Genomic DNA, 26881 nt, shown 5'->3' with positions numbered 1-26881 from the left:
CATGGTTTAGGGTGGAGTGGAGAGTGTATATATTGTGATGCAGAAAGTATCACAATTGTGTGGGACAGGCTGGATGGACCAGAGGATCTTTTCCTTTGGGTCTGTTCATAGGCCCGTAAGAGGTTCAGCCAGATTTCTGCTCCTGATCACTATCTAGTCACCCTGCTAGATAAGTGTGTGTACACATTGAGTGAAGTCAGATTTGGGCATGGCTATTCCTCCCTCCCTCATCCATGGTCAAATAGCCCATGTACATTCACTGTCTAGGCTCACAGATAAGGAATAGCCACTTAGGTGAGGTGTCTCAGGGCAGCAGTTATCCATAGAATCATACTGCAGTATGTCACCAACATCAGGACAGGAAGAGAGAAATTGTGAAGAATAAGGTTTTTGGCTTGTATTAAACAGCTAATTTTTTGTATAAAATATGTATTGAATTTTGAAAGTTACTTTTCCACTTGCTTTGTATACCCAACACTATAAACCATGCCCTGACTTGGAAATAAGCACTTGAACTGATCTAAGGATTCAGGTGAAAATCAGTGTATGATAGTGGGGTGGCGCAGAGATCAGTGCTGGGACCCCAACTATTTACAATCTATATTAAAGACTTAGAAGAAAGGACCGAATGTAACGTAGCCAAATTTGCTGACGATACAAAGATGGGAGGAAAAGCAATGTGTGAAGACGCAAAAAATCTGCAAAAGGGCATAGACATGCTAAGTGAGTGGGCAAAAATTTGGCAGATGGAGTATAATGTTGGAAAGTGACGTCATGCACTTTGGCAGAAAAAATCAAAGAGCAAGTTATTATTTAAATGGAGAAAAATTGCAAAGTGCTGCAGTACAGCGGGACCTGGGGGTACTTGTGCATGAAACACAGAAGGTTAATATGCAGGTACAGCAAGTGATCAGGAAGGCCAATTGCTTTTATTGCAAAGGGGATGGAGTATAAAATTAGGGAGTATAAAATGGAGTATAAAATTGCTACAGCTATACAAAGTATTGGTGAGCCACACCTGGAATACTGCATACAGTTTGGTTTCCATATTTATGAAAGGATATACTTGCTTTGGAGGCAGTTCAGAGAAGGTTCACTAGGTTGATTCCGGAGATGAGGGGATTGACTTATGAGGAAAGGTTGAGGAGATTGGTCCTCCACTCATTGGAATTCAGAAGAATGAGGTGTGATATTATCGAAACATATAAGATTATGAGGGGGCTTGACAAGGTGGATGCAGAGAGGATGTTTCCACTGATATGGGAGACTAGAACTTGGGGGCATAATCTTAGAATAAGGGGCCACCCATTTAAAACTAAAATGAGGAGGAATTTCTTCTCTCAAAGTACTTTGGTTCGGTATTCACGAAGGAGGACACGAACAACCTTCCGGTTATAAAAGGGGTCGGGGGGTCTAGTAAGGAGGAGGAACTGATGGAAATCCTTATTAGCCGGGAAATTGTGTTGGGGAAATTGATGGGATTGAAGGCCGATAAATCCCCAGGGCCTGATGGACTGCATTCCAGAGTACTTAAGGAGGTGGCCTTGGAAATAGTGGATGCGTTGACAGTCATTTTCCAACATTCCATTGACTCTGGATCAGTTCCTATGGAATGGAGGGTAGCCAATGTAACCCCACTTTTTAAAAAAGGAGGGAGAGAGAAAACAGGGAATTATAGACCGGTCAGCCTGACATCGGTAGTGGGTAAAATGATGGAATCAATTATTAAGGATGTCATAGCAGTGCATTTGGAAAGAGGTGACATGATAGGTCCAAGTCAGCATGGATTTGTGAAAGGGAAATCATGCTTGACAAATCTTATGGAATTTTTTGAGGATGTTTCCAGTAGAGTGGATAAGGGAGAACCAGTTGATGTGGTATATTTGGACTTTCAGAAGGCGTTCGACAAGGTCCCACACAAGAGATTGATGTGCAAAGTTAGAGCACATGGGATTGGGGGTAGTGTGCTGACATGGATTGAGAACTGGTTGTCAGACAGGAAGCAAAGAGTAGGAGTAAATGGGTACTTTTCAGAATGGCAGGCAGTGACTAGTGGGGTACCGCAAGGTTCTGTGCTGGGGCCCCAGCTGTTTACACTGTACATTAATGATTTAGATGAGGGGATTAAATGTAGTATCTCCAAATTTGCGGATGACACTAAGTTGGGTGGCAGTGTGAGCTGCGAGGAGGATGCTGTGAGGCTGCAGAGCGACTTGGATAGGTTAGGTGAGTGGGCAAATGCATGGCAGATGAAGTATAATGTGGATAAATGTGAGGTTATCCACTTTGGTGGTAAAAACAGAGAGACAGACTATTATCTAAATGGTGACAGATTAGGAAAAGGGGAGGTGCAAAGAGACCTGGGTGTCATGGTTCATCAGTCATTGAAGGTTGGCATGCAGGTGCAGCAGGCGGTTAAGAAAGCAAATGGCATGTTGGCCTTCATAGCGAGGGGATTTGAGTACAGGGGCAGGGAGGTGTTGCTACAGTTGTACAGGGCATTGGTGAGGCCACACCTGGAGTATTGTGTACAGTTTTGGTCTCCTAACCTGAGGAAGGACATTCTTGCTATTGAGGGAGTGCAGCGAAGGTTCACCAGACTGATTCCCGGGATGGCGGGACTGACCTATCAAGAAAGACTGGATCAACTGGGCTTGTATTCACTGGAGTTCAGAAGAATGAGAGGGGACCTCATAGAAACATTTAAAATTCTGACGGGGTTAGACAGGTTAGATGCAAGAAGAATGTTCCCAATGTTGGGGAAGTCCAGAACCAGAGGTCACAGTCTAAGGATAAGGGGTAAGCCATTTAGGACCGAGATGCGGAGGAACTTCTTCACCCAGAGAGTGGTGAACCTGTGGAATTCTCTACCACAGAAAGCTGTTGAGGCCAATTCACTAAATATATTCAAAAAGGAGTTAGATGAGCTCCGTACTACTAGGGGGATCAAGGGGTATGGCGAGAAAGCAGGAATGGGGTACTGAAGTTGAATGTTCAGCCATGAACTCATTGAATGGCGGTGCAGGCTAGAAGGGCCGAATGGCCTACTCCTGCACCTATTTTCTATGTTTCTATGTTTCTATGTAAATCTGTGGAATTCACTGCCTCAGAGAGCTGTGGAAGCCGGTACATTGAATAAATTTAAGACAGAAATAGACAGCTTCTTAACCGATAAGGGATTAAGGGGTTATGGGGAACGGGCAGGAAAGCGGACCTGAGTCCATGATCGGATCAGCCATGATCGTATTAAATGGTGGAGCAGGCTCGAGGGGCAGTATGGCCTACTCCTGCTCCTATTTCTTATGTTCTTATAAGGCTCTCCATAAAATCAGCTTTTAGACATCCTGTGATTTTTTAAAGAGATCTTATGCCTTACACTATTCATTTGAGATTGATTTTCTTTGTTGAGAACTGATACTTTCATCAGGTTGACTGCACAGCAGAGTGACAGCTTATATGTGTAACAAAGCATCCGTACAATTCACTATCTGTTCTGGGGAAAAGAAAACCTCCACCCGAGTCTCTTCAAACACGATCAGGTCTGGTTATCCCCTCTCCTCCCTATCCTTTCATTTGGGCACTGTATTCCATTCGCGCACTGTATTCCATTCGCTCAATGAGAAATATTGACCACAAAACATCTGCTGAACACCCTGGTATTAAGGAGCAGCAGCTGGCAGCTATTCTCTTGGTTTTCTTTCACTCCCTGTGGTAAAACTATGGCCTTCATAAAGGCACACCCAAGATCAGGAACTCAACATGTGGATAATCAGCAAAAACCTCATGCTGTCATTCTATGGTGTAGCAAGTTGGAGCTCTCTTAACTTCTTTGCTTAATCTGTGACGTCTGATTCATTTGTATTACAGTCTGTGGTCCGGCACCCTCGGGAGCTGACCGGTGCCAAACCAGAAAATTTTCCGAACTATGGGAGGTCAGTATATGACAGTTCCGATACACCCTATATAAGCATACACCTAGCCTAGGCTTACCAGTACCTATAGAGTGCTGCTCACCGCTCTCCTGGGCTAACTTCCTGAACCAATCTGGCAGCTTGGCTTGCCTCATGTATTTCATTTTTTTTTTTAAATGAGTAGCTCTTGTATCATGTAGATGCAAACTAATGCCGAACCACGGATGTTTCCGGACCAGAGAGGTTCAACCTGTATCAGTTCAGTTTTTGTAGCAATTTTACTTTACTATTAAATGTCTTTTGTATGACATGCATTTCCTGTCCCGATTTAGTCTTTCTTCGACATCATTATAATGCTTCTGTAACCTTTTTTATGTCAACGTTTATAATAAAAAGACTGCATGTTAACAGCGTACAATGGGAAAATCCAATTTCCCCGTTACAAACTGCAGATGTAGGCTTTCCACTGCACTTCCAGGTGGTGAATCACACAGGGCTGCCTGGAATTTGTGTTTTTTTTTTAAACCCAATTTTCATGTGGTTTTTGCTGTTTCCCTAATTGGTTAAACTCATTATAAATTTAATCAAATTCCTTAAATCAGAATGATCAAAACACAAAGCCCAAAAGAAATGTCTTCAGGAATCCATGTATTCCTTTCATGTTCCACCCTGGGCAACTTTAAGTCCCAGTGCTGGCTGCATATGTACTTTATGGACTTCCTGTTGGTGCCATTTGTGATTTCTATGTTTTGTGTTTCTGGCCTCTTACGCATCCCCTATTGGCAGCTATGCCTTCAGTTATCCAGGTATTAAGCTCTGGAATTCCCTCTTCAAACCTCTCAACCTCCCTCTCCTCCTTTATGATGCTCCTTAAAACCTACCTCTTTGCCCAATCTTTGGTCATGTGTCCTAATATCTCCTTATGTGGCTTGGTGTCAAATTTTGTTAATGCTCATGCAAAGTGCCTTGGGATGTTTTATTATGTTAAAAGCGCTATATAAATGCAAGTTGTATTGTACTGTTTTCTCAAGAATTCATGAAGTGTTCACACATACAAGATGGGTTCACAAGTCAACAATATTTAAAGTGACTGGATACGGTGCTGATACAGGTCGGAAGAAAGGTCCTCGTCTTTGGTTGGTGACAGTACAAGTTGGGAAGAGTCTTGTGATCTCCTAGACAGTACCGGTAATGAGTCACTACTGCTGAAGTTCCATCGAAGCTTCTAAATCCAAGCTCTACTCAAGGCTAGACGGGCAATGATCTTAACTGTCCACTTTGCGATCTCACTATACAACCTCTGTAGCTTTCTTCCCTGGTCTCTATTGATGCTGTTCTCTTGTTGAGTGCATCAGTGGAAACCATGTTACGTGCAAGAACAGAGTTTCTGAACTCCTGCTGATGGTAATAGTAGTACAGCAGGAGAAGCCATGAGGAAATTTCCCTCCACACTCACCTCGTCTTTTTGCGCTCCTGGTAAATAACAGGGTCTACTCGTATGATAACTTCGTTCGTTTTTTATGCTTTTTAAAAAGAGGCAAGTTTACAACATAACATTTATTCAAATCAAACACTGCACCACATCGAATTATGATTATATAGCAATATTATCGATAAGGTAGGAATACATTTGTAATAAATACCATCTGTCAGAGTTGAATATTTTTTCCATTTTCCTTTTCCAAACCATTTGAGGCTTTCCCTTCAGAAAATTCCTCATATTTAACTTTTTCCTCAACTTAGTTCACGTGTATTCCAGTTCTGGAGTTTTGAACTCAGGCACTGACCTCTGTCAAGAAAATCCATCTGCTGCAGTGGTAAGAATGTTTTTCTGTAGTGAGGACAATGCCAAGGTGCTGCAGTGTAACCGGATGCAGCACAAAATGACAATCGTTATCCAGATTTAGAGGTGTTGCATTACTCTACGAGGCCAAGACCACGTCCATTTCCCAGCACGAGGTAGCAGATAAGAAATAAGGAAATCCAACAAGCCAACGTCCATAAAATAAGATTGTAAAAGCCATCAGAAATAAGACTAGAATTTTATACAGCATTTTAAGAAAAATGATTTCTGTAATACACATTAAATGGTACAACACTGAAAAGTGTAGAGAAACAATGGAAGCTTGGAGTGCAGGTCCACTGATCCCTGAAGATAGCAGGCCAGGTAGATAAGGTGGTTAAGGCGGCAAATGGAATACTAGCCTTTATTAGTCGAGACATAGTTTACAAGAGCAAGGAGGTTATGCTTGAACTGTATAAAACAATTGTTAGGCTGCAGCTGGAGTACTGTGTGCAGTTCTGGTCACCACATTACAGGAAAGATGTGATTGCAGTGGAAAGGATGCAGAGAAGATTTACAAGAATGTTACCTGGACTGGAGAATTTTGGCTATGAGGAAAGATTGGAAATCCAAGGTCCGTTTTCTTTGGAACAGAGGAGGCTGAGGAGAGACCTGATTGAGGTGTATAAAATTATGAGGGGCCTGGATAGAAAGACCCATTTCCCTTGGCAGATGGGTCAACAACCAAGGGGCATAGATTTAAAGTAATTGGGGGGAGATTTACAGGAGATACTAGGGGAAATTTCTTCCCCCAAAGGGTAGTGGGGGTCTGGAACTCACTGCCTGAAATGGTGGCAGAGGCAGGAACCCTCACCACATTTAAAAGATGCTTGGATGTGTACTTAATGTGCTGTAACCTACAGGGCTACGGACCAAGAGCTGGAAAGTGGGATTAGGCTGGACAGCTCTTGGTCGGCCGGCACAAACACAATGGACCGAAATGGCCTTCATCTGTGCTGTAAATTTCTATTTGTTTATGAAACATCAGGTCACATTGCACTGTATCTATAGTTGGCCCAGAGTTGCTTAATTTCTTATTAAAAAAACCACAACCTGCTAATTGTATAACATTATTTTTAAACACTAGCACTGCTGGTTTGAAATTTGATGCCATGGAGAGAGAGACGGACACAGTTTAATACTGGCCTGAGGTCAGGTGAAATGGTCATCAAATCCCGTACTCAGCATCAGACCTGTTTCCATTTGTCGGCTACAGGGAGGATAAATGAGAGAAGGAAACTGGGTGAGAGGTGGTCAACCATCGAGAGCAAGGTTCACAGGCCCGAGGTGCTGCTAATAATGAGAAGGTAGAACAAACCTATTAGTAGCATAGTAGACAGCGAGGAAAAAAAGGAAAAGACCTACTAATAATCCCGGGAGCGCGAGTTCAAATCCCACCATGGCAGTTTGAGAATTTGAATTCAGTTTTAAAAATCAGGAAATAAATGCTGGTACCAGTAAAGGTGACTATGAAATTGCTGGACTGTCATTAAAACACAACTGGCTCACTAATGTCCTTCAGTGAAGGAAACCAGCTGTCCTTACTTGGCCTGGCCTACAGGTGATTCCAGGCCCACAGCAATGTAGTTGACTCCTCTAACTGCCCTCTGGTGGCCCATCAAGATCAAGCCGCTAGAAACAAAAACAAGCAGAAAACTAGACGGACCACTCGGCTGCAACCTAGACATTGAACCAGCTCAGTTGATCCTGCAAAGTCCTCCTCACTAACATCTGGGGGGGGGGGGGGGGGGGACTGGTGCCAAAATTGGGAGAGCTGTCCCACAGGCTGTCAAGCAACAAACGGAGATACTTGCAGAATCATACATTCCAGACTCCTCCATCACCATCCATAGGTATGTCCTGTCTCACTGGCTCACCTCCTGACTCCCTAAAGCCTCGCCACCACCTACATGGTCCAACTCAGGAACGTGATGGAATACTCTTCACTTGCCTGAATGGGTGCAGCTTCAACAACAATTAAGGAGCTCGACACCAGCCAGGGCAAAGCAGGTGGCTTAATTGGCACCTTATTCACTATGTTAAACATCCACTCTCTCCACCATCGGCATACCATGGCTGCAGTGTGTACTATCCACAGGATGCAATGCAGCAAGCCACCAAGGCTTCTTTGGCAGCACTTCCCAAATCTGCAACACCCACCACCTAGAAGGACAAGTGCAGCTGGGGCATGGGAACACTACTGACTCCAAGCTCCCCTCCAAGTTACACACCATCCTGACTTGGACGTACATCGCCATTCCTTCTCATGTCGCTGGATCAAAAACCTGGACCTAACGGGATTGTGGGATTACCTTGGTCATATGGACTGCAGCGGTTCAAGGAGGCCCACTACAGCCTTCTCAAGGGCAATTAGAAATGGGCAATAAATGCCAGTCTTGCCAGAGATGCCCACATTCCGATGATTAATAAGAACAAACTTGCATTAATATAGCACTATTCAAGTCCTCAGGACATTCCAAAGCATTTCACAGCCACTGAAGTACTTTTGAAGTGTACTGTACACTGTTGTAATGCAGGCAAATATGGCTGGCAATTTGCACACAGCAATAAATGATCGTTGGTTGAGGAATAAATGTTGGCCAGGAAACCTGGTGACCTCACTTCTTCTTCTTGAAATAATTGAAATACTGCCATAGGATCTTTACATCCACCTGAGGAGGCAGACATCTCATATAATACAGTACTTCCATCAGTACTTCACTGAGATATCAGCCGAGATTCTGTGTTCAAGTAGGGCTTTAACCCATGACATTCTGACTCAGAGGCGAGTGCTAACACTGAGCCAAGGAATGACGGAGACAAGCTAGAAACAAGAACCGGATGGACAAAAAAGGAGGCCTCTATATAATGGTGAAACAGGGAAGCAGGTTATTAAGAATGTTGAGAAGGAGTCATAGCAAAGTTGGGATGAAAAGCACCATGGAGATGCGAGTTAGGAAATAGACTCAACAATTAGGAAACCTTCACTAAAGCAGTGATTGATCTGCACTAGAATGAATCCAGATAGAAAAACATTCCAAACTAAACATATCACAGATTGCACATATCAATCCTACTAAGGTAAATAAACAGGTTAAACACCACAACACCATGCTCCTCTAGTAGCATTTCAGGAGTATTTCATGTTTACATTTTTTATCCTCTCTTGAAGGTGTTGATCTTTACTGAGAAATGGTTTTACAGGCCCGCAGACATTCTGCAGTATATCACCACATTGACCATTATTCATATCAGTCAGGTGCCATATAAGCCATGTAAAATAGAACTGTAGTTCTCGATTCAAAACCTGTATCAAAAGATATTTGATTGCAACATATGCACCAGGATGAGCAAATATCCAATTTTTTTTTTAATGTTTATTGAAAAATTACTGAGGCATCATTATTCACATGTACACAATCAGGATTCTTTTGAATGCAACAAATCTACTCCACTTTGTACACAGCAGCTAAGTCTTTGTGTTACAATAAGTAACTGGAATATTAACTTATCACATATGTTGGTTCCATTTCTGTCCAGTATCAGCAGCAGTCGACAACAAGGGTCAGAAAATTAATCTCTTAGCCAGGCCACCTAAAAATAAGTGCAACAATATTTACATCTGGATATTAATGAAAATAAAGTTATGTTAACTAATAAATCTAGGTGGACACAGACTGTGTGAAACAAATGGAACAGCATCTACAACTTCACTAGAACCATCAATGCTGCAATTTGAATTCCTGTTTATCACAAGGCACAATGCTGGTTTTCAAATGAAGCAGACGCTTGCCACCACCCCATAAAGGAGAACTGGCTGGGATGTTTTTTTTTAAAACATAGAAGATTAAAAAAAATCAGACATTTCGGGGTTCTTCTGCATCTCCTAGAACACAATTTGCATCAATGGATAAAGCCTCGGGCTTTTTCTTGGAAGGACGACGATACCTGAAATTTTCCTCACAATGTTTGAATTTTTAAGTGAGGGAGTAGTATTTTTTCCAATGAATGTGTCTACTGTTTACTATAACTGATGAGATTTAATTGTTATGGCCCACTCCGTCTTTCTTCCTTGTCATGTGTACAGTGGCACTCTATGCTTGCCCTAGAGCAGCAAGAAAAAACATGCATTTGCCTGGAGTGGAGAGAATCAAACCAACCACATCTAGACTTCATTTTCACTATAACTTATTGTTGCCCTCTGTCTTTTGGTCACAACTGGCCAAGACTTGGGGCCTCCTGGAAGTGTGGTGTCAGCACCAGCTGGAGCAAGTGAGAAGCAAAAGACCATCCGCATTCAGGGAGCACCATTTGGGTGATGGGACAGAAGCAAGCGGTCACAGACACAGTCACAATTTAAATGCAGAAGCATCATTACGAGTGTGAAAGGGTCGAGCAGCTGCCAGGTTAGAACAGAATTGGGAAGAATCAAAATGAGCCACGGCAAAGTAAAAGGGAACAGTTGAGTTAAAACAGAGAACATAAATAGAGGGAAAGCAACACAGACTGCTGCTGGACAGGAAACAACTAAAGAAAAGTATTTTGTTGAACACAGAGGGGAATAAGGAAGGAAACGAGGATTAGAGACAATAGGCATGACAGAGACTCAGCCAGTTAAGAAAAAGCTTACATTGAAAACTAAGGGGAAGCTTAAGAAATTGCAGAGGGAAACTAAAAGTGAATACATGCCACGAGTAGCACAATACAGACGCATTAGAGCTGGCACATTAAATTGATGTGTTTAAAACCTCAAGACTCTTAAAGTTGATAATTAAATACTTAAGTGGGAAAATATAGAGCCTGGAATATCGAGATAAAGTTGAAGAAGGTGAGCACAAGAATTAAGTAAGCAATCTATTTAGCATGGACAGTGATATTAGAACCGGAGAACACAAGACTCAAGGTTTAAGAGTAGACAAAACTCAATCCCCACAGGTTACTGGATCTAGATCGCTGTGTACAGAAGAATCGAAAGTTTATAGAGATAATAACAGCACTGCTTGTATCCCCTCCCACCTCTCCCTAGGTAGGCAGGGGAAGGGACGCAAGTGTTCCTTAAAGTAAAAGGATCAACCGGTGGTGTATCAGGGAAGTCCATGACAAATAATCAGGGACCTTTTCTCGCTGTGGATTGTGTTGTATGTTCTGTCACCATGACACTCGAGCTTAAAACCAACTGGGTGCTCGAATAGGGATATCATTTCCACAATTCAGGAGGAGAGAAGGCAGTTTTTGCAGAGCAGAACAAATCTCTGTACATGAGAGACACAGTATTCTTTATATCACACCAACAGAACTTTTAGCAAAAATGACAGATTTATCACGCTTTAGGCTAGAAAGTTGGGGTAAGTAAAACATATTCAGTGTCACAAGACTATTTCCTTGCTAGTTTTCATTCTCTTTCCTTTGGATAGTCCCCAGAGAAGATGAAATATTTTGGGAGGACTGTTTCACTGACCTAGGAAATGGGATGAGAAAGATTCTTCCAACTCTGCCAAATAGATTTGTCTTGGGGTTGGGCAAAGGAAATTGCACCTCATCTGTATGAATTTTATCTTAAGAATAAGTTGCATAACTTTTAGGATTCAACAAGTATCTTCATTTAAAAATCAAAATATTTAACAACGTATTTAGAAAGGGAAGAAGGCTTGATTGAATAAGGGCTGAATAGGGCTAAAATGCAAATGAGAGAGGGGGATGGAAGGAGTTTTGTCCAATCCTATCTCATTAGATACTATCCGTACTTCGATTAACACACACTCCTCTTTCTGAGTAAGTTTAGAATGCCTATAAATCTAGTACTGAAGCTTTCATTAAAAAAACATGCCTGCTTTAAGGCCTCATCTAAAGATGCCAACCTGAAAAAAATCTTTGTTAATCAAAGCAAGGCACTAAATTATGAATCCACAAGGCACCACCTGTTTCACTTCAAGATGTTTAAAAAAGACAAATGTGTTTCATTTAGAGGATAGTCAATTTGTTTTTTTTTAATCTTAGTTCTTCAATACTTACAGCACTAAGAAAAGACACTCCTCAGAGAATGGTTAAATCTCTGGTATAATTTCTTGAGATTAATAAATTTAAACCACCAAGTTTTACAATGGACACAGTCCGTTTGTGAATAAAAAGATTAATTTATTTGAAAAATGTTAAAGTACACCATGTCTTCACTGAATGAAAACCTTGAAAGTACAGAAAGCAAGTGACAGACATAAGAAATAGAACATAAGAAATATGAGTTGGAGCAGGCCATTTGGTCCCTCGAGCCGGATCCTAAGAAAATTTTATATATACGCAATACCCATGTGGTAGTCCAGTATTGACCATATAATATGTACTACGGCAAGGGGTAAAATTCTCCAATCTTGACACCATCATTAAACTGGGTGACAAAGGGAATGCAGTTACTGTATGGCAGAAGGACCTCATCTACCCTGCCAAGGTTGAATGCCAATTCTCTGGACACTCCTCCTGAACCACAACCACACTACTAAACACCAAGGGGCTGAAATTGGTGGATTTACCGTCCGTTGCTGCTGAGTTTTCTGGGCGGTCTCCCCGCCGAGCGAGTTTGGTGGAGGCCACCTGCCAGCAGGGAGAGAGACCGCTGGGGACCGTCCGCTGGCGTGCAACGCGCATAAGAGTCCTCCCGCCCACCGAGCTGCAAGTTTGGTCCGGGCGGTCCTCCACTGCAGCAGTGGAAAAGACCGCTGTGTAGAGGCAGGTCTAACCTCAACGGTAAGTATGAAGACCTGCAAAAAAAGTTAGTCCACTTTTCTTTATTTTTTTTGCAGGGTTTCAGGAGGATGGGGTCCCCTGAAGGATTTCTAGTTTTTTGAAAATTTTTAATTTCATCAGTTCCCCCCTCCCTGGGCCCAACTCAATCCTCAGCAGTACTTTGCCGAGGATTGCATTTGCCACTGAAAATGGGAGCTACCGCCCACTACTGCCCAGATTCAGCGCGCAAGTCCCATTTTTGCCACCGGGTGGTCTTTCCAAGATTTTTCCATGAAACTTTCACCCAAAGTACGATCAGGATCTCAGCAGATCTCTGGGCGGAACTTAGCTTCCACCAATTTTGGACTCCAAGCCACCATTCCCCCCCGAGCATTACTGATCTCATCATCTATGGTGATTCCCCAACCAACGTCACAACTTCCCAACCCGGCACAGCCCACCTCCTCCTCAAGATCCACAAACAGAACTGTCCCGGTAGACTGAACTTATTTCGGCTTTATTTTAACCCCTTTGTCCGGTCCCTACCCACCTACATCTACAACACTTCTGACACCCTCTGCAACTTTATCAGATTCCAGTTTCCTAGCTCCGACAGACTCCTTTACACTATGAATGTACAGTTCCTGTAAGCCTCCAGGCCTCACCAGGATCGTATCTTCTTCCTCGAACAGCAGCCCAACCAGTCCCCATCCACTACTCCTCCATCTGATTGAACAACTTTTCCTTAAACTCCATTCACTTCCCCCAGATAAAACATATCTGTCCTGTCGGTGAATATGTTGAACATTCTTTGTTCCAGTCCTACTCTGGCCACCCTGACCTCTTTTTCCATTACAGTGATGTCTGTGTTGATGTTGCACTTGCTCTGATCTAGAGATGTTCATTAATGTTGTTTCTGATTCTTTGCTTCCCCCCCTGGACTTCTATACCTCTGGGGATGGACCTTCCATATACATCGATTGCAATCCCACCGATTCCCACAATTACCTTGATCAGTCTCATCATGCTTCCTGTAAAGGTCTCCATTCCCTTCTCCCAATTTCACTGATAAATCTGCTCTGATATTATCACTTTCCACACCAGAGTTTCTAAAATATCTTCCTTCTTCCTCAGCCGATGATTCTCCTTTAGTGTTGTAGACAATTGGAGCTCCCATGCTTTGCTCTCACCTTTCCCTTCCTCCCATATAAGAACTGTGATAGGGTTCCCCCTCGTCTTTGCCTCCCACCCAGAAGCCCTAGCATTAAACAGATCATCATCTGCTATTTCCAACATAATCCACTCACCAAACACATCTTTCCCTCCCCTTCCCTTTCAGCTTTCTGAAGGGACCTTTCTCTCCTTGACATCCTTGTTCACTCTTCTGACACTCTACCACCTGCTCTCCTTTCCTGGCATGGTCCATGCAAGTGCAAGAGATGCAACACCTGGCCATTCGCCTTCTCCCACACCACTGTCCAGTGTCCCAAACTCCTTTTAGGTGAGAGAGCAAGTTACGCGTGTTTCCTCAACCCAGTATACTGCATTTGCTGCATGTGTGCGGTTTCCTCTACATTACACCTTCATTCTTTCCATAAATGTGACCACGTGGGAGAGCTTGCCATTGCAATTCTCAGTCCTCTCTATCTGTGGCATTCTGCACTGTTCAAATGAAATTCAATGCAAGCTCGAGGAACAGCACCGAATCTTACTACTAGCCACTTTGCAGCTCTCTGGCCTTAGAATTGTCTTTAACAACATCAGATCTTAACAATAGTTCCCATTTTCACTCTAGCAGGAGGTGCTGCCAACGTGGAAGCGTTGGGGGGGGGGGGGGGAAGCTACTTAGTGCTTGCGGTGGGGACCCCCTGTTGGAACACTGTGCTGTCGGGGTGGTCTGCAAGCTTGGTATTAACCTGATTTTCCCCTCTGTGAGGCTCCAAGGCCATTAGAGCCTGTAACACTGTCAGTTTTTCAAGCTTCCCATTAAACTACCTATTCCTTCACCCTTTTAACTATTCAGCACACTCATTGGACCCAAATTTGGCTCACCCGTTTTTTCGGCGCACTCACCAGAGATGCGGCAACTTCGTAAGCTGAAAACGGCGCCAAAAAGATCTCCCCGGATTCTGGCCGCTCTGTTGACTCTCCCGGGTTTTGGCACGGCGTGGCCAGTGGATTGGGGGGAGCGGAGCTAGGGCCCTGCGCGTGAAAGAGTGCCGGCAACGCTGCACATGCGCATTGGAGCGTTCGCGCATGCGCAGTAGCGAATAACATTGGCAATCGGCCAGTTCCCTGTGCTCTCCCGCACCAGCCAGCCCGCTGTCTGTTGATTCCTGCAGCCAGGCAGCCTGTGTCTTCTGTGAGCCCAGCCCAGCCAGCCAGCCTGCCTATGTCTTCTGCGAACCTGTGGCCAGCTCCCTGTGCTCTCCCACTCAGTCGTCCCGCCCACACCTATCCCCGGCCGAGTGGCCTCTCGCACCGGCCGGCTCACTGACTTCTCGGGCCAAGTTAGGAAGGTAGGACTTAAGTTTTATTTTTTATTTCTTCTTTTATGTTTCTTGAATGGTGTTGTGCTTTGTTTAGTGTTTTGCAAGGTCCTCTCCGCTTCCCTTCCCACCCCTATCTCTGCTTACCTGCGCTGATTTCTTAACTTTCCGCAAGGGTTTTGTGTGTGTTCATAAGTGGCCACATACGTTGGCCTAAGTTAGTTTGGAACAACTATTAGCTGTCCAAAGTGGCTTAAATGGCCTGTGTTGGTGACTGGTAACGCCCCCTTTTGAAAACTAAACTAAACTAAAAAAAATCCTAACTAACTCACTTACACTGAATGTGCAAAATGGGAATTTTTAAGATACTCCAGAAAAATCAAGTTGCTCAAAAAAAACGGAACAACTCCTGGGCAATTTTGGGCCCTATGTCTTGTATGTATCTTTTATTTCTTTGTTTTCTCTCATTGTGACTCCTAATGTCTCATGTTTGTATCACTTCTGTCATTTAATCATCTCCTATTTTCTACACAAGCCATTCTATTTCTTTTCCTGTATGTGTTTTTTTTACCACCTCTCCTTTCCATTGACCTGTTCCTTTTTAAATGCTGCTCATCTGTAATATCTTCCAGTTCCGACAAAGAGTTTGCACACTCGAAACGTTAACCCTTTTGTTCTCTCCAGAGATGCTGCCTAATCTGCAGAGTATTTTTGTCATTTTCTGTTTTTTGTGACCATTTAATACGTTGGCCCATAATTTGCGGTCAGCGGCAAAGCAACGATCATCACCACTGACCTCTACAAAAGCTGCCCACAGAGATCTCGCAACCTCTGGCGAGAACTTTAGCATCCTCGACGTGAAATTGATCGTAGCGCTGTCAAAAGGGGAACTCCAGCGAAGAGCAGCAGTGGTGTCATTAAGCTGTCTAAGCAGCCAATCACATTGAAAAATTCTGAGGCAGCAAACCAGGAAGTTAAATGAAAAGCACTGATTATCTACACTTTAAAAAAATGTTACAGGGAACAAAATAAAGATTGGGACATACACACGTGATTAAGGTAGAAGCCGAAATATCATGAACAAACTAAATATCTTGTCATTTTTATCATAATGGAGAAATTTGTAATTCCACAAATATAAAATTAGTGTCTCACGAGTTTGCAACAAGGTTCAACATTTAATGGGGTGAGTAGCAGCAATATTAGCATGGAAAAGCTTAAGTCAGTTCTACAGATTTCACTGATTGCCAGCTTCGGGGGGGGGGGGGGGGGGGGGGAGGGCGGGGAGGTCCCCACAGAGCAGCCTGCAGCAGAGTAGTGAATGACTGACCGCAATGTCAGGATTTACGCGTTTAACTTGAATCCTGAAGTTGCTGTCAGTTTTAAAGGGGTAATGACGCTGAACGCTGACAGTTTGCCGTCATTACCCACTGAAAAATTCAGGCCATTACCACCATTCAACAGTCTGTTAGTATAAATTATTTAGATGTGGGGAAATAGGTACATTCCTATACTGCACTCAATCCCTAGAACAACTTTATAAATTGCTCCATAAATGGTCACACAACTAGTCTAAATTTCTAACCTGGGCAACTGCTGTTTCAAAATCAGTAGTTGAAGGCATAGATGACGCAGTGGAGTAGGCTCAGATTCATTTCACTTAAAGTTTCAGGGTTTAATTCCAGCTCAGACAGATGAGATCAAAGTCTCTTCTTTGCCTGTTGAAAGGGTGCTAAGTAAAATTAATTTGAATAATCTCAATGAAATACCAAGAGTGCATAAAGTGATCTATAGTCTGAAACACACTGATCATTTCTGTCAAAGAGGCTACACGAATGGATGGGAAATAGAAATGTCACATTGGTGTACTTGAGGGTACTCTTCACAAGTTGGGGTTAAGACACCATGTCAGGCCAGAGTAGAGGAAGCATGACTCTGCATCTCAAGCTGTTGTATCCAACTTGTGGATTCTCGATACTAACAATAATACCAATGTTCCAATCCCAAGTCCCAGCATTTCTTTATAGTTAAAAAGCACTACAAAATATATAAATATAAAAATGTCAGTTTGGACAGTAATAGAAGAGGTGATTAACGCAGCTATCGGCCATGTTCTGGCATTGATGGTAATTTATAGTAATGTAGTAGGATCAACTGACTGAAATTTAAACTAGCTCCATGAACATTAATCAAACACAGGCTTTTTTAAACTTTAATTCCTATCCATTGGATTTCCAAGCTGTAGACATATTTTTCTACATAGAGATAAAAGTTGCTTCAACTAAAGGTGTGGGAGATATCAAAGCACTGCCGTATCCCTATTTACAATAAGCCAGATAAAATAAAACAAAATGACTAATAAAAATGTTGTACTTAATGCTATATTTGTGGTATAAAGAAAATAATTGAAGGGAAGTCGAACATAAAATTCATCCCATTCAAAACTGGGATGTGCATAACTCTTGCCCCTGGCATACAGGCCAGCAAGCACACAGCCATTTTTGCTAGCTGTCGCCAGTCAGAAAACATGGCTGCTTCCATCTTTGACAGTAATGCTCACCTTGTCATGGCTGCATGGCTTTAGTTACCAGCCCTAAAAGGTCTTATGGATTCTACTTCCACCACTGTTGCTGGTAGGACATTCCAAGTGCCTGTGAAAACCAACTCTTAATAGGTCTCAGACCCTTTACAAATAGTTGCTGACGGCAGATCTTTACGCAAAGGATGTGGCTATTCAATTTAGCCTATGCCAATTCTCTGAACGAGCTATGTACTTAGTCTCATTGGCCTACCCTCTCCTTATATCCAGTAATTTCTTTCAAGTAATTATTCACTTTTCTTTTAAAAGTTCTTATGGATTCTACTTCCACCACTGTTGCTGACAGGGCATTACATAAGAGTAAAAAGAATTCCCCTACTCTCTCCCTTCATTCTTTTTGTGATAATCTTAACTTTTATCCTCTAGTTACCAGCTCATTGATTGGTGGAAATAGCTTTCCCCTATTCATCTTATTAAAGACCTTCAATTTTGAACACTTCCATCAAATTTCTCTTAGCCTTCTCTGCTGTAATGAAATCTACCCTCCCAACTAAAGCCTTTAATCCCTGGCATCATCTTAGTGAATCTGTGCGAGGTCCCCTTTCTGATTCCATAAGAACATAAGGAATAGGAGCAGGATTAGGCCATTTGGCTCATCGAGCCTGCTCCGCCATTCAATAAGATCATGGACTCAGTTCCACTTCCCTGCCCGCTCCCCATAACCCTTTACTCCCTTATCGCTCAAAAATCTGTTTATCTCTGCCTTAAATATATTCAATGACCCAGCCTCCACAGCTCTCTGGGGCAGAGAGTTCCATAGATTTACAACCCTCAGAAGAAATTCCTCATCTCAGTTTTAAATGGGCAGCCCCTTATTCTGAGACTATGTCCCCTAGTTTTAGTTTCCCCTATCAGTGGAAATATCCTTTCTGCTTCCACCTTGTCAAGCCCCTCATTATCTTATATGTTTTGATAAGATCACCTCTTATTCTTCGGAACTCCAATGTGTATAGGCCCAACCTACTCAACCTATCTTCATAAGTCAACCCCTCATCTCCAGAATCAACCTAGTGAACCTTCTCTGAACAGCCTCCAATGCAAGTCTATCCTTCCTTAAATACGGAGACCAAAACCGTATGCAGTTCTCTGGGTGTGGTCTTACCAATACCCTGTACAGTTGTAGCAGGACTTCTCTGCTTTTATATTCTATTGCCCCTGCAATAAAGGCCAACATTCCATTTGCCTTCCTGATTACTTGCTGTACTGCATACTAACTTTTTGTGTTTCATGCACAAGGACTCCCAGGTCCCTCTGTACTGCAAGTTGGTTAGAAATAGTACAAGTCTAGGGTGCCCAGTCGATTGACGGGATATTGGATCTCTCGATCTGTGGGACAGCACAAGTCTGAATCCCAATAAATAATCTGTCTTCCAGAGTCAAATAATTGATCGACTACAGCCAAGCTATCAGGCCCTATACAAAACAGCAGCCTTGGTAACAGAAGACAAATCATCAAAGGATGTGGCTTAGCACCCTCTATTAGTTGCCTGCCGACCATTGGCAGATGACATGGTATTCATGATAAGCCACATACATCTAGTTAGACTGTAGGTTTTGCACCTTAGAAAGCAATTTGTGGGAAAAAAATTGAGAAGTGGAAAAATCCAATGAGAGAGGCTACCCATTACCTTGCTCCATGTTTTCAGTTCGTTTCCGCTTGAAACCTGTCTTAATCTCTTGCTCTTTTAAGACTTCTGTTGAGCAGTTGGGTCGGGGCAATTGAGGTCCTGCTGTTGGTCCTGGACGGTTACTAAAATACCTCTTCTTCAGTGCCTTGAAAGAACATAATTTTGCAGTAGTCAAAGTATCACCAATCAATTCAAACTTAATAAAGTACGGAAGAAGAGGCTGATCAGTTGATCAAGCATCCCCTTCCAACATGCTAGGAATGAATTTGCACGATCACAGGTTTACCATGAACACAAAAATGGAACCACAGCCTCCCGTGAAGTCTTTTTCTTTTATTGCCACTTTACTTTCCCCTTCTCTCTTGAAGGCATTGACTCCTTGCTGGAGTACAGTTCTACTAACGCTAGTCACCCTTCTGCATCTCATCTAATCCCACCCTCATGATACCCATACATTCACAGAAGTCACTGGTTAGCATTCAGGGTGACAACACTGGCCAGGATTCCCCTCTCTAGCCCAGAGACAGAGGTCAATTGTGTTGGACACCCTGGAGAGATGCATGTTGGACATTTTGGAGAATTAAGAGTTAACAGTCCAACTTCTTTGAGTCTTGAAGCAGCAGGCTTTCCCAATATAAACAGGATGACTTTGAAGTGTAGTGAGGAGAAAGCATGGCTTGTCTTCTGATATGTAAAGTGCTTGTGTAAGGAAATAAGTACAGGTAATAAAATGTAACTTTAGTTTTAGGGTAATAAAACAGTGGTAGTGAATCCACTTCAGGAAGTCTTGTTTAAAGGAAGTCGTTTTGAAGTAAACAAACTACAACTATTTACACCAATAACCTATTTTCAAAGGGTTTGGGAATAGATACGTCATATCTATGACATTTTCCTTTGATGTAGTCAAAATATGGTGTATAAAGGATCATGGCTTTCAACAGTATGTTAGAGTGCTCGAAAAAAAGAGAAATCGGAAAAGCACACTCTATATACAGTTTAGGCCAATCACCTTTACTGTGCATCAATAAAGTCTGTTCTGTATACTCCACTACGAAGTCTCGTGCTTACTCGAAACGTGCTGTTGTGAACCAGAGGTGAAAAGAGGTTGTTAATACATTGCAAAGGGCCTTCCTACTCTCTATGACTCAGCTCTGCACTGGACAAACGTGCTAGATCTTTGGCTAGTAGGGAGGGGCGAAGAAAAGGGAGCAGAAAATACCCTACAAAGTATTCAAGTGTCCACTCTCATACTTACACATTTAATCATGGTGAAATGCAAATCTAGTTGACTGAATGGAGAGTGAACTGTAGCTCTCAGCTCTTTATGTAAATCAGAATAATGAATCAGCCTCCATTTACCTGTGTAGCTGTTACTCTTGTGGAGGGATTAAAAGTAAACAGGTCTTGTAGCAACTCCAGTAGGTCATCCCCAGCAGCACTGAATATATGCTCAAGTGGAGTTCCAGGAAAGCTTTTAAATGACACATAGTCAGGAAGGCTGGTCATTCCCTGCAATTAGAAAATATGTATGCAAAATCTGAAGCATCTGTTTTGGATATAAGAACATAAGAACATAAGAATTAGGAACAGGAGTAGGCCATCTAGCCCCTCGAGCCTGCTCCGCCATTCAATAAGATCATGGCTGATCTAGCCGTGGACTCAGCTCCACTTATCCGCCCGCTCCCCGCAACCCTTAATTCCCTTATTGGTTAAAAATCTACCTATCTGTGATTTGAATACATTCAATGAGCTAGCCTCAACTGCTTCCTTGGGCAGAGAATTCCACAGATTCACAACCCTCTGGGAGAATAAATTCCTTCTCAACTCGGTTTTAAATTGGCTCCCACGTATTTTGAGGCTGTGCCCCCTAGTTCTAGTCTCCCTGACTCGTGGAAACAACCTCTCTGCCTCTATCTTGTCTATCCCTTTCATTATTTTAAATGTTTCTATAAGATCACCCCTCATCCTTCTGAACTCCAACGAGTAAAGATCCAGTCTACTCAATCTATCATCATAAGGTAACCCCATCATCTCTGGAATCAGCCTAGTGAATTATCTCTGTACCCCCTCCAAAGCTAGTATATCCTTCCTTAATAAGTGTGGGTGTGAAGTAATGCAAAGTGCCCTGCAACACATGTTCATAATGCAAAAGAGCCCAATACACAGGATTACAATAAAACAACCAGACATTTTGTGCTTTTCCAACATGATCGGAGTAGTATCTAATCAGATAAACAATGTTCATTTTATTGATATTCTGGCAAAATTAAGGAACTCTTCCAGCCAAATGAAGTATATTGTGTAACTAAATTAATGGTGTTAAAAGCCTAAGAAGAGAAGTAAAAAGGTTTATTCTACTTCTGATGTTTTTATTGTGCACAAAGGCCCAGAAAACAGCTTAGTTTGTTCTTCAAACAAGCTGTACACTTGTCAAACAAGAAACTTTAGTGTAGATGTTCCTGTTCAGTATCAGATTGTAAGAACTTGGCAGGCAATAGCCTATATTACAAAATTAGGCACAAGCTGCTAATGACTCATTTTCGTGGATGAAAAATCATCAGCAGAAGATCGTATTATTTTACAGTAAGGTCTTCTGTCCACTAAACCCTTAGGCCCTGGTGCCGAAAAGCAGATCGACTCCAATGTTAGAGGATATGCCTAAAGCAGGGCTAGCCTGGTGGTCTCTGGGCAGGAGGTAACTTTAAAATCAGTCGTTCAGAGTTGAAATCACTTGTGGTGGGACAAGTACTCTACATCTCAGTACTCGTCTCATACTTGTACATAATGAGTTTCTATTCATACTCTTTAAATATAATATTCATTTTTAAACCTTAAAGAATGAACTTACAGGCCACAGTTCTTCTGTTGGAGTACCCAAAGCTTCAAATATTTTCGTCAGTTGATCTAGATCTGAATCTCCAGGTAAAAATGGCGTCTGCGTCAACACAAAATAACAGACAGTTAAGCCGATAAAAGGTTTTTCTCTTCTCAAACCACCTATTACTGAAGTATACATGAATTAAATTGAAATGCAGTCAGTATCCTTTACAATAGCAGGCTAGAAAAGGGCTTTGGAATTCAAAAGAAATCCAAAAGATTTCATAAGCAAGTGAAACATCCAACTACACTGTGGCTGCTATCTGAATAGTCAGGTGTAAACTGGCGCCCTCTGAAGGGTACGGGATTCTTCGGGATTATCATGGAAAAAGGGAGGGAGGGCATCAATGATGTAATGCTATTGAGCCATTCACGGGAGCACTCGGGATTTGATCAGTCTGACCCTGACCACGATCCACATCCAGACCACAAAACTCTCATCTGAACTGCAGCAAGGGTTTGCTTTCTCCTAACCAGTCTTTTACTGTAGCTTCTGCTCAGGCTAGCTCTCTAATGTCATCGGCATCTCTATAACAGTTCCCACGTGATCTGCACTCTACAGCATGACATTATCATGAATGTGGCCCCACTGTAAAAATTGAAGGCTTCAATTCTCTGGTGATCGCTTGAGGTAAACACAAAGTTGTGGATTTTAGTCCTAGAAGCTAGTCTGCAACAAACTACAATTACCTTGAAAATCACACAAGATAACTTCTGTCAGTTCTGTGAAATCAGTGTGTTTGTGGGCACAGAACAATCTGTTGTCTAGATGCACAATATGTCTTCAGGTAAATTCTTACTAGCCATCTGTTAATATATTATACTGGCCACTAACTTTAAAATGTGTTAAGCCTGGATGACAATCAGTTTTATCATGTGAGATTGCTATTCTTTAAATGAAATTTCACATTGTTATATGGTAAATTCCTGTAAATTCCAGGTCATTTTCCCACCCTCTTAATAAACTGACCAGCAATCAATACCTACAAAATCACAGACATCTATTCCAAGTAACTAGACTACAGACATACATCTGTTACTACCTCTAAAAATGTAACTAGGGCAGCCAAGAGTTGCATGTTGTACTCTTCTATCTCTGGGACTAAGGCATTATTCTCGATCAGCCAGATCGTGACTTATTTTTTCATATAGTTGCCAATTGCCTCAAAGCAGAGAATGTCTGTTCAGCCTCAATTCATGTCGCAGAGGACAAGGTCACAGCTAACTTGCACTGATTCCCATGCCTCCTTCCCCATGAGGATAGAGAAGGAGGCACGGGAGGGATGGAATGGGCAGAGATGGTGTATGGGAGGGCGACACTGTTCAAAGACTTGACTATTACAATGCTCTCCTGGCATGCCTCCCATCTTCCACCCTCCATAAACTTAAACTCATCCAAAACTCTGTTGCCCATATCCTAACTTGCATCAAGTTCCATTCATCCATCACCTCTGTGCTCGCTGACCAATTGAGCAACACTTCGATTTTAAAATTTTCATCCTTGTTTTCAAATCCCTGCATGGCCTGGCCCTTCCCTAGCTTTGTAACTTCCTCCAGCTCTACAACCCGCCAAGATATCTTCACTCCTCCAATTCTGGCCTCTTGAGCATTCCTAATTTTAATTGCTCCAGTATTGGTGGCTGTGCCTTCAATTGCCTAAGCCCTAAGCTCTAAGCTCTGGAATACCCCCCGAAACCTTTCTTTCCTCCTTTAAGACACTTCTTAAATCCTACCTCTTTTCTGCCCTAATATTTCCTTCTATGGCTCAATGTGAAATTTTGTTTGATAATGCCCCTGTGAAGAGCCTTGAAATGTTTTATTACGTTAAAGGTGCTATATAAATGCAAGTTGTTGTTTGTGGTATTAGTACAATTGGGGATGATTCTACAACTAACAGCATAAAGCAGAAAAAGGAAGCTACGGCTTCATGGAATACATTCTCTTCATTACACCATGTCAGTAAAAAATGGAATGAACATTTAAAAGAAATGATGAAATCATTATTTGAGGGCATGTTAGAGGGAAATTAACTTTTAACTTAATTTTAATAGTATTTAAAGAGACTTATTTACCCAGTTTATTTAATTCATTAGCACTTACCCTAAGAAGTAGCTCAGCTAATATACAACCGACTGCCCACATGTCTACTCCAACACCATACATCCTGGCTCCAAACAATAACTCTGGCGATCTGTACCATCTGAAGTAAAGCATTGAATTTTCATCAAGAAAGTGCTTCCAAAAATTGGGAAAGGCAATCACCAACAGAAAGCAGAATTTAACAGAGGACAGAAATAAACATCTAGAACCCTCCCCTCTATTCCCCTCCAAAAAATATTATTTTTAAGAACTTAAAGACAGATATAATACACTCAGTTATAAGTACTTGTCCTGTCTAGTCTAGTTTTGTCACCATAATTGCGAATACAAAATTAAAAGTTTAGAAACTGGACACAAATAAGCAGGCCAGAGAGCTGCAGCTTTACTGCTGCTGTTTAAGGAAATGTTTATCAGAAGTTCAAACCACTAAAAAAAAAGACGGTATTATTAAATGAGTGCCACAACAAAGTCTACTGATTAAACTCTTTACATAATTATCCAAAACAAGACATTATAAAGCTGCAATATTATTTTGTAATAGACTGAATACCAAAGTAATATACATTTCCCATTTTACACAGTCCCTAACTTTTTGCTATTTCTAATACTGCAATATTATTTCCAATGCTCTTCACCTAGTAAAGAAAAGCAAAGGCGGCCATTTTTTCCTCATCTTGGTTGCCTTGCCTCACTAAACAGAGAGGCAGGGAAGCAGAAGATTATTTTGGATCATGATGTATATTTTCTAAGCGGCAGGAAATTTTCATACAAAATATCAGGTCAAATCAGTGGGCTCAACGCACATTGATAGCACCAGGTCAAGCTTTAGAAAATGTATAACTTGCTTCATTTTAATTAGGAGATTTTCAAAAGTTCTCCTGTGGTTCTGTTACCTTGTTACGACCTGATGTGTATACATCCTATTGGGGCTACCGAATGACTTGGCTAAGCCAAAATCAGCAAGTTTGAGGATTCCATTCTCATCCACTAACAAGTTGTTGGGCTTCATATCCTGAAAAATGTATTAAAATGGATGCATTATAATGACATCTATAAACATTCAAAGTAAAGAACAAGCCAACAGTGTGGAAGAGAGACTATTTAATTATTTAAAAGTTGGACATATATTGTTAATGTAGAACAGTAATGTAAGTGCAGAAAGGAATTAATTTTTTTTACACACTGCAATAAAGGTCTTGAACTGCTTACATGGAGAGAGAGAGAGAGAGAGAGAGAGAGAGAGAGAGAGAGAGGCATAAACAGATATGTATATTCGAAGCACAACAGGATGCTCAAACTACAATAGAATCATATAAGCTTATAGCACAGAAGGGGGCTATTTAGCCCGTTGTGCCTGTGCTGGCTCTTTGAAAGAGCTATCCAATTTAGTCCCAAACCCCAGATTTTTCCGCATAAATTAGTTCTCTTCAAATACATGCCAATTGCCTTTTGAAAGCTTATACAGCTTGTGCGTCCGAAATCCGGAGTTCTGAAATTCAGAATTTTCCAGAATCGAGATATCGGACTGATCCGAATCCGGAAAATGTTCCCAAATCCAGTCATTTAAAAAAAAAAACGATTTTAAGGGGGAAAAACACCCCTCAAAAATTCCGAAAAACAAAAAATAAAAATTCTCAAAACATTCACAAAACCCTTACCTACTAAATCGCTGAAAAAAGAATTAAAAAATAAAAACTTTTTTGCAGGTCTTCAATGCAGGTTTTTCCCGGCTGCCAACCCTTCGCCGCCGACCTTCCGCTTTGCCGACCCCCCACCCCCCCCGCTGCCGACCTCCCGCTTTGCCGACCCCCCACCCCGCGCTGCCGACCTCCCGCTTTGCCGACCCCCCCCCCCACCCTGCTTTGCCGATCCCCCACCCCGCACTGCCGACCTCCCGCTTTGCCGACCCCCCCCCCACCCCGCTGCCGACCTCCCGCTTTGCCGATCCCCCACCCCGCGCTGCCGACCTCCCGCTTTGCCGATCCCCCACCCCGCGCTGCCGACCTCCCGCTTTGCCAACCCCCCACCCCGCACTGCCGACCTCCCGCTTTGCCGACCCCCCCCCCCCCCCCACCCTGCTTTGCCGATCCCCCACCCCGCGCTGCCGACCTCCCGCTTTGCCGACCCCCCCCCCCCCGCTGCCGACCCCCCGCTCTGCCGATCCCCCAGTTACCTCGGCCCAGATGTTTCCGGATTCGGGACGTCGGAAAGACGCTCCGAAATCCGGAAATACCCGAACCTAAGCATTTCCAGAACGTCGGAACGACATTCCGAAATCTGGAACGGCCTCGGTCCCAAGGTTTCTGGATTTCGGACGCTCTAGCTGTATGGAATCTGATTCTACCATCCTTTCAGGTAGTATGTTTCAGATAACAACCACCATCTGTGTGAAATAATTTCTCATTTCCCCTCCAGTTCGTTTGCCAATTATTTTAAATCTATGACCTCGGGTTGCCGACCTATTTGCCAGTTTCTCCCTAATTGCTCGATCAAAACCCCTCATAATTTTGAATACCTGTATTAGTTTTCCCCTTAACCCTCTCTGCTCTAAGGAGAACTATCCCAGCTGCTTCAATCTCTCTAAATAACTGAAGTCCCTCATCCCTGGTATCATCCTGGTAAATCTCTGTTGTACCCTCTCCAAGGCCCTGACATTCTTTCTAAAATGTGGTGCCCAAAATTTTACACACTACTCCAGGATGTGGTCTAATCAGTGA

General features: G+C 42.5%; 1 protein-coding gene across 3 annotated transcripts in view; it reads right to left on the bottom strand.

Moving 5' to 3' along the window:
- Window positions 1-9113: 9113 nt before the first annotated feature.
- Window positions 9114-26881, bottom strand: part of cdk7 (cyclin-dependent kinase 7) — a 50130-nt gene continuing 32362 nt past the window's right edge. For 2 of the 3 annotated variants that reach the window (XR_011593154.1, XR_011593155.1), the window contains 7 exons: window positions 25058-25176; window positions 24165-24264; window positions 22036-22122; window positions 20547-20696; window positions 19188-19332; window positions 16546-16678; window positions 9114-9348 (listed from right to left, as the gene is read on the bottom strand). Coding sequence is in view for 1 of the 3 variants with exons in the window: in XM_070879638.1 (XP_070735739.1) it covers window positions 9320-9348; window positions 19188-19332; window positions 20547-20696; window positions 22036-22122; window positions 24165-24264; window positions 25058-25176 (630 nt within the window). In the remaining 2 variants the exon portion in view is untranslated. The remainder of the gene's footprint in view (window positions 9349-16545; window positions 16679-19187; window positions 19333-20546; window positions 20697-22035; window positions 22123-24164; window positions 24265-25057; window positions 25177-26881) is intronic. The other variant, XM_070879638.1, reaches the window with a different exon arrangement.

Source organism: Pristiophorus japonicus, chromosome 1, assembly GCF_044704955.1.
Source record: "Pristiophorus japonicus isolate sPriJap1 chromosome 1, sPriJap1.hap1, whole genome shotgun sequence".
Lineage (NCBI taxonomy): Eukaryota > Metazoa > Chordata > Chondrichthyes > Pristiophoridae > Pristiophorus > Pristiophorus japonicus.
This window is presented reverse-complemented; position numbering and strand designations above follow the sequence as displayed.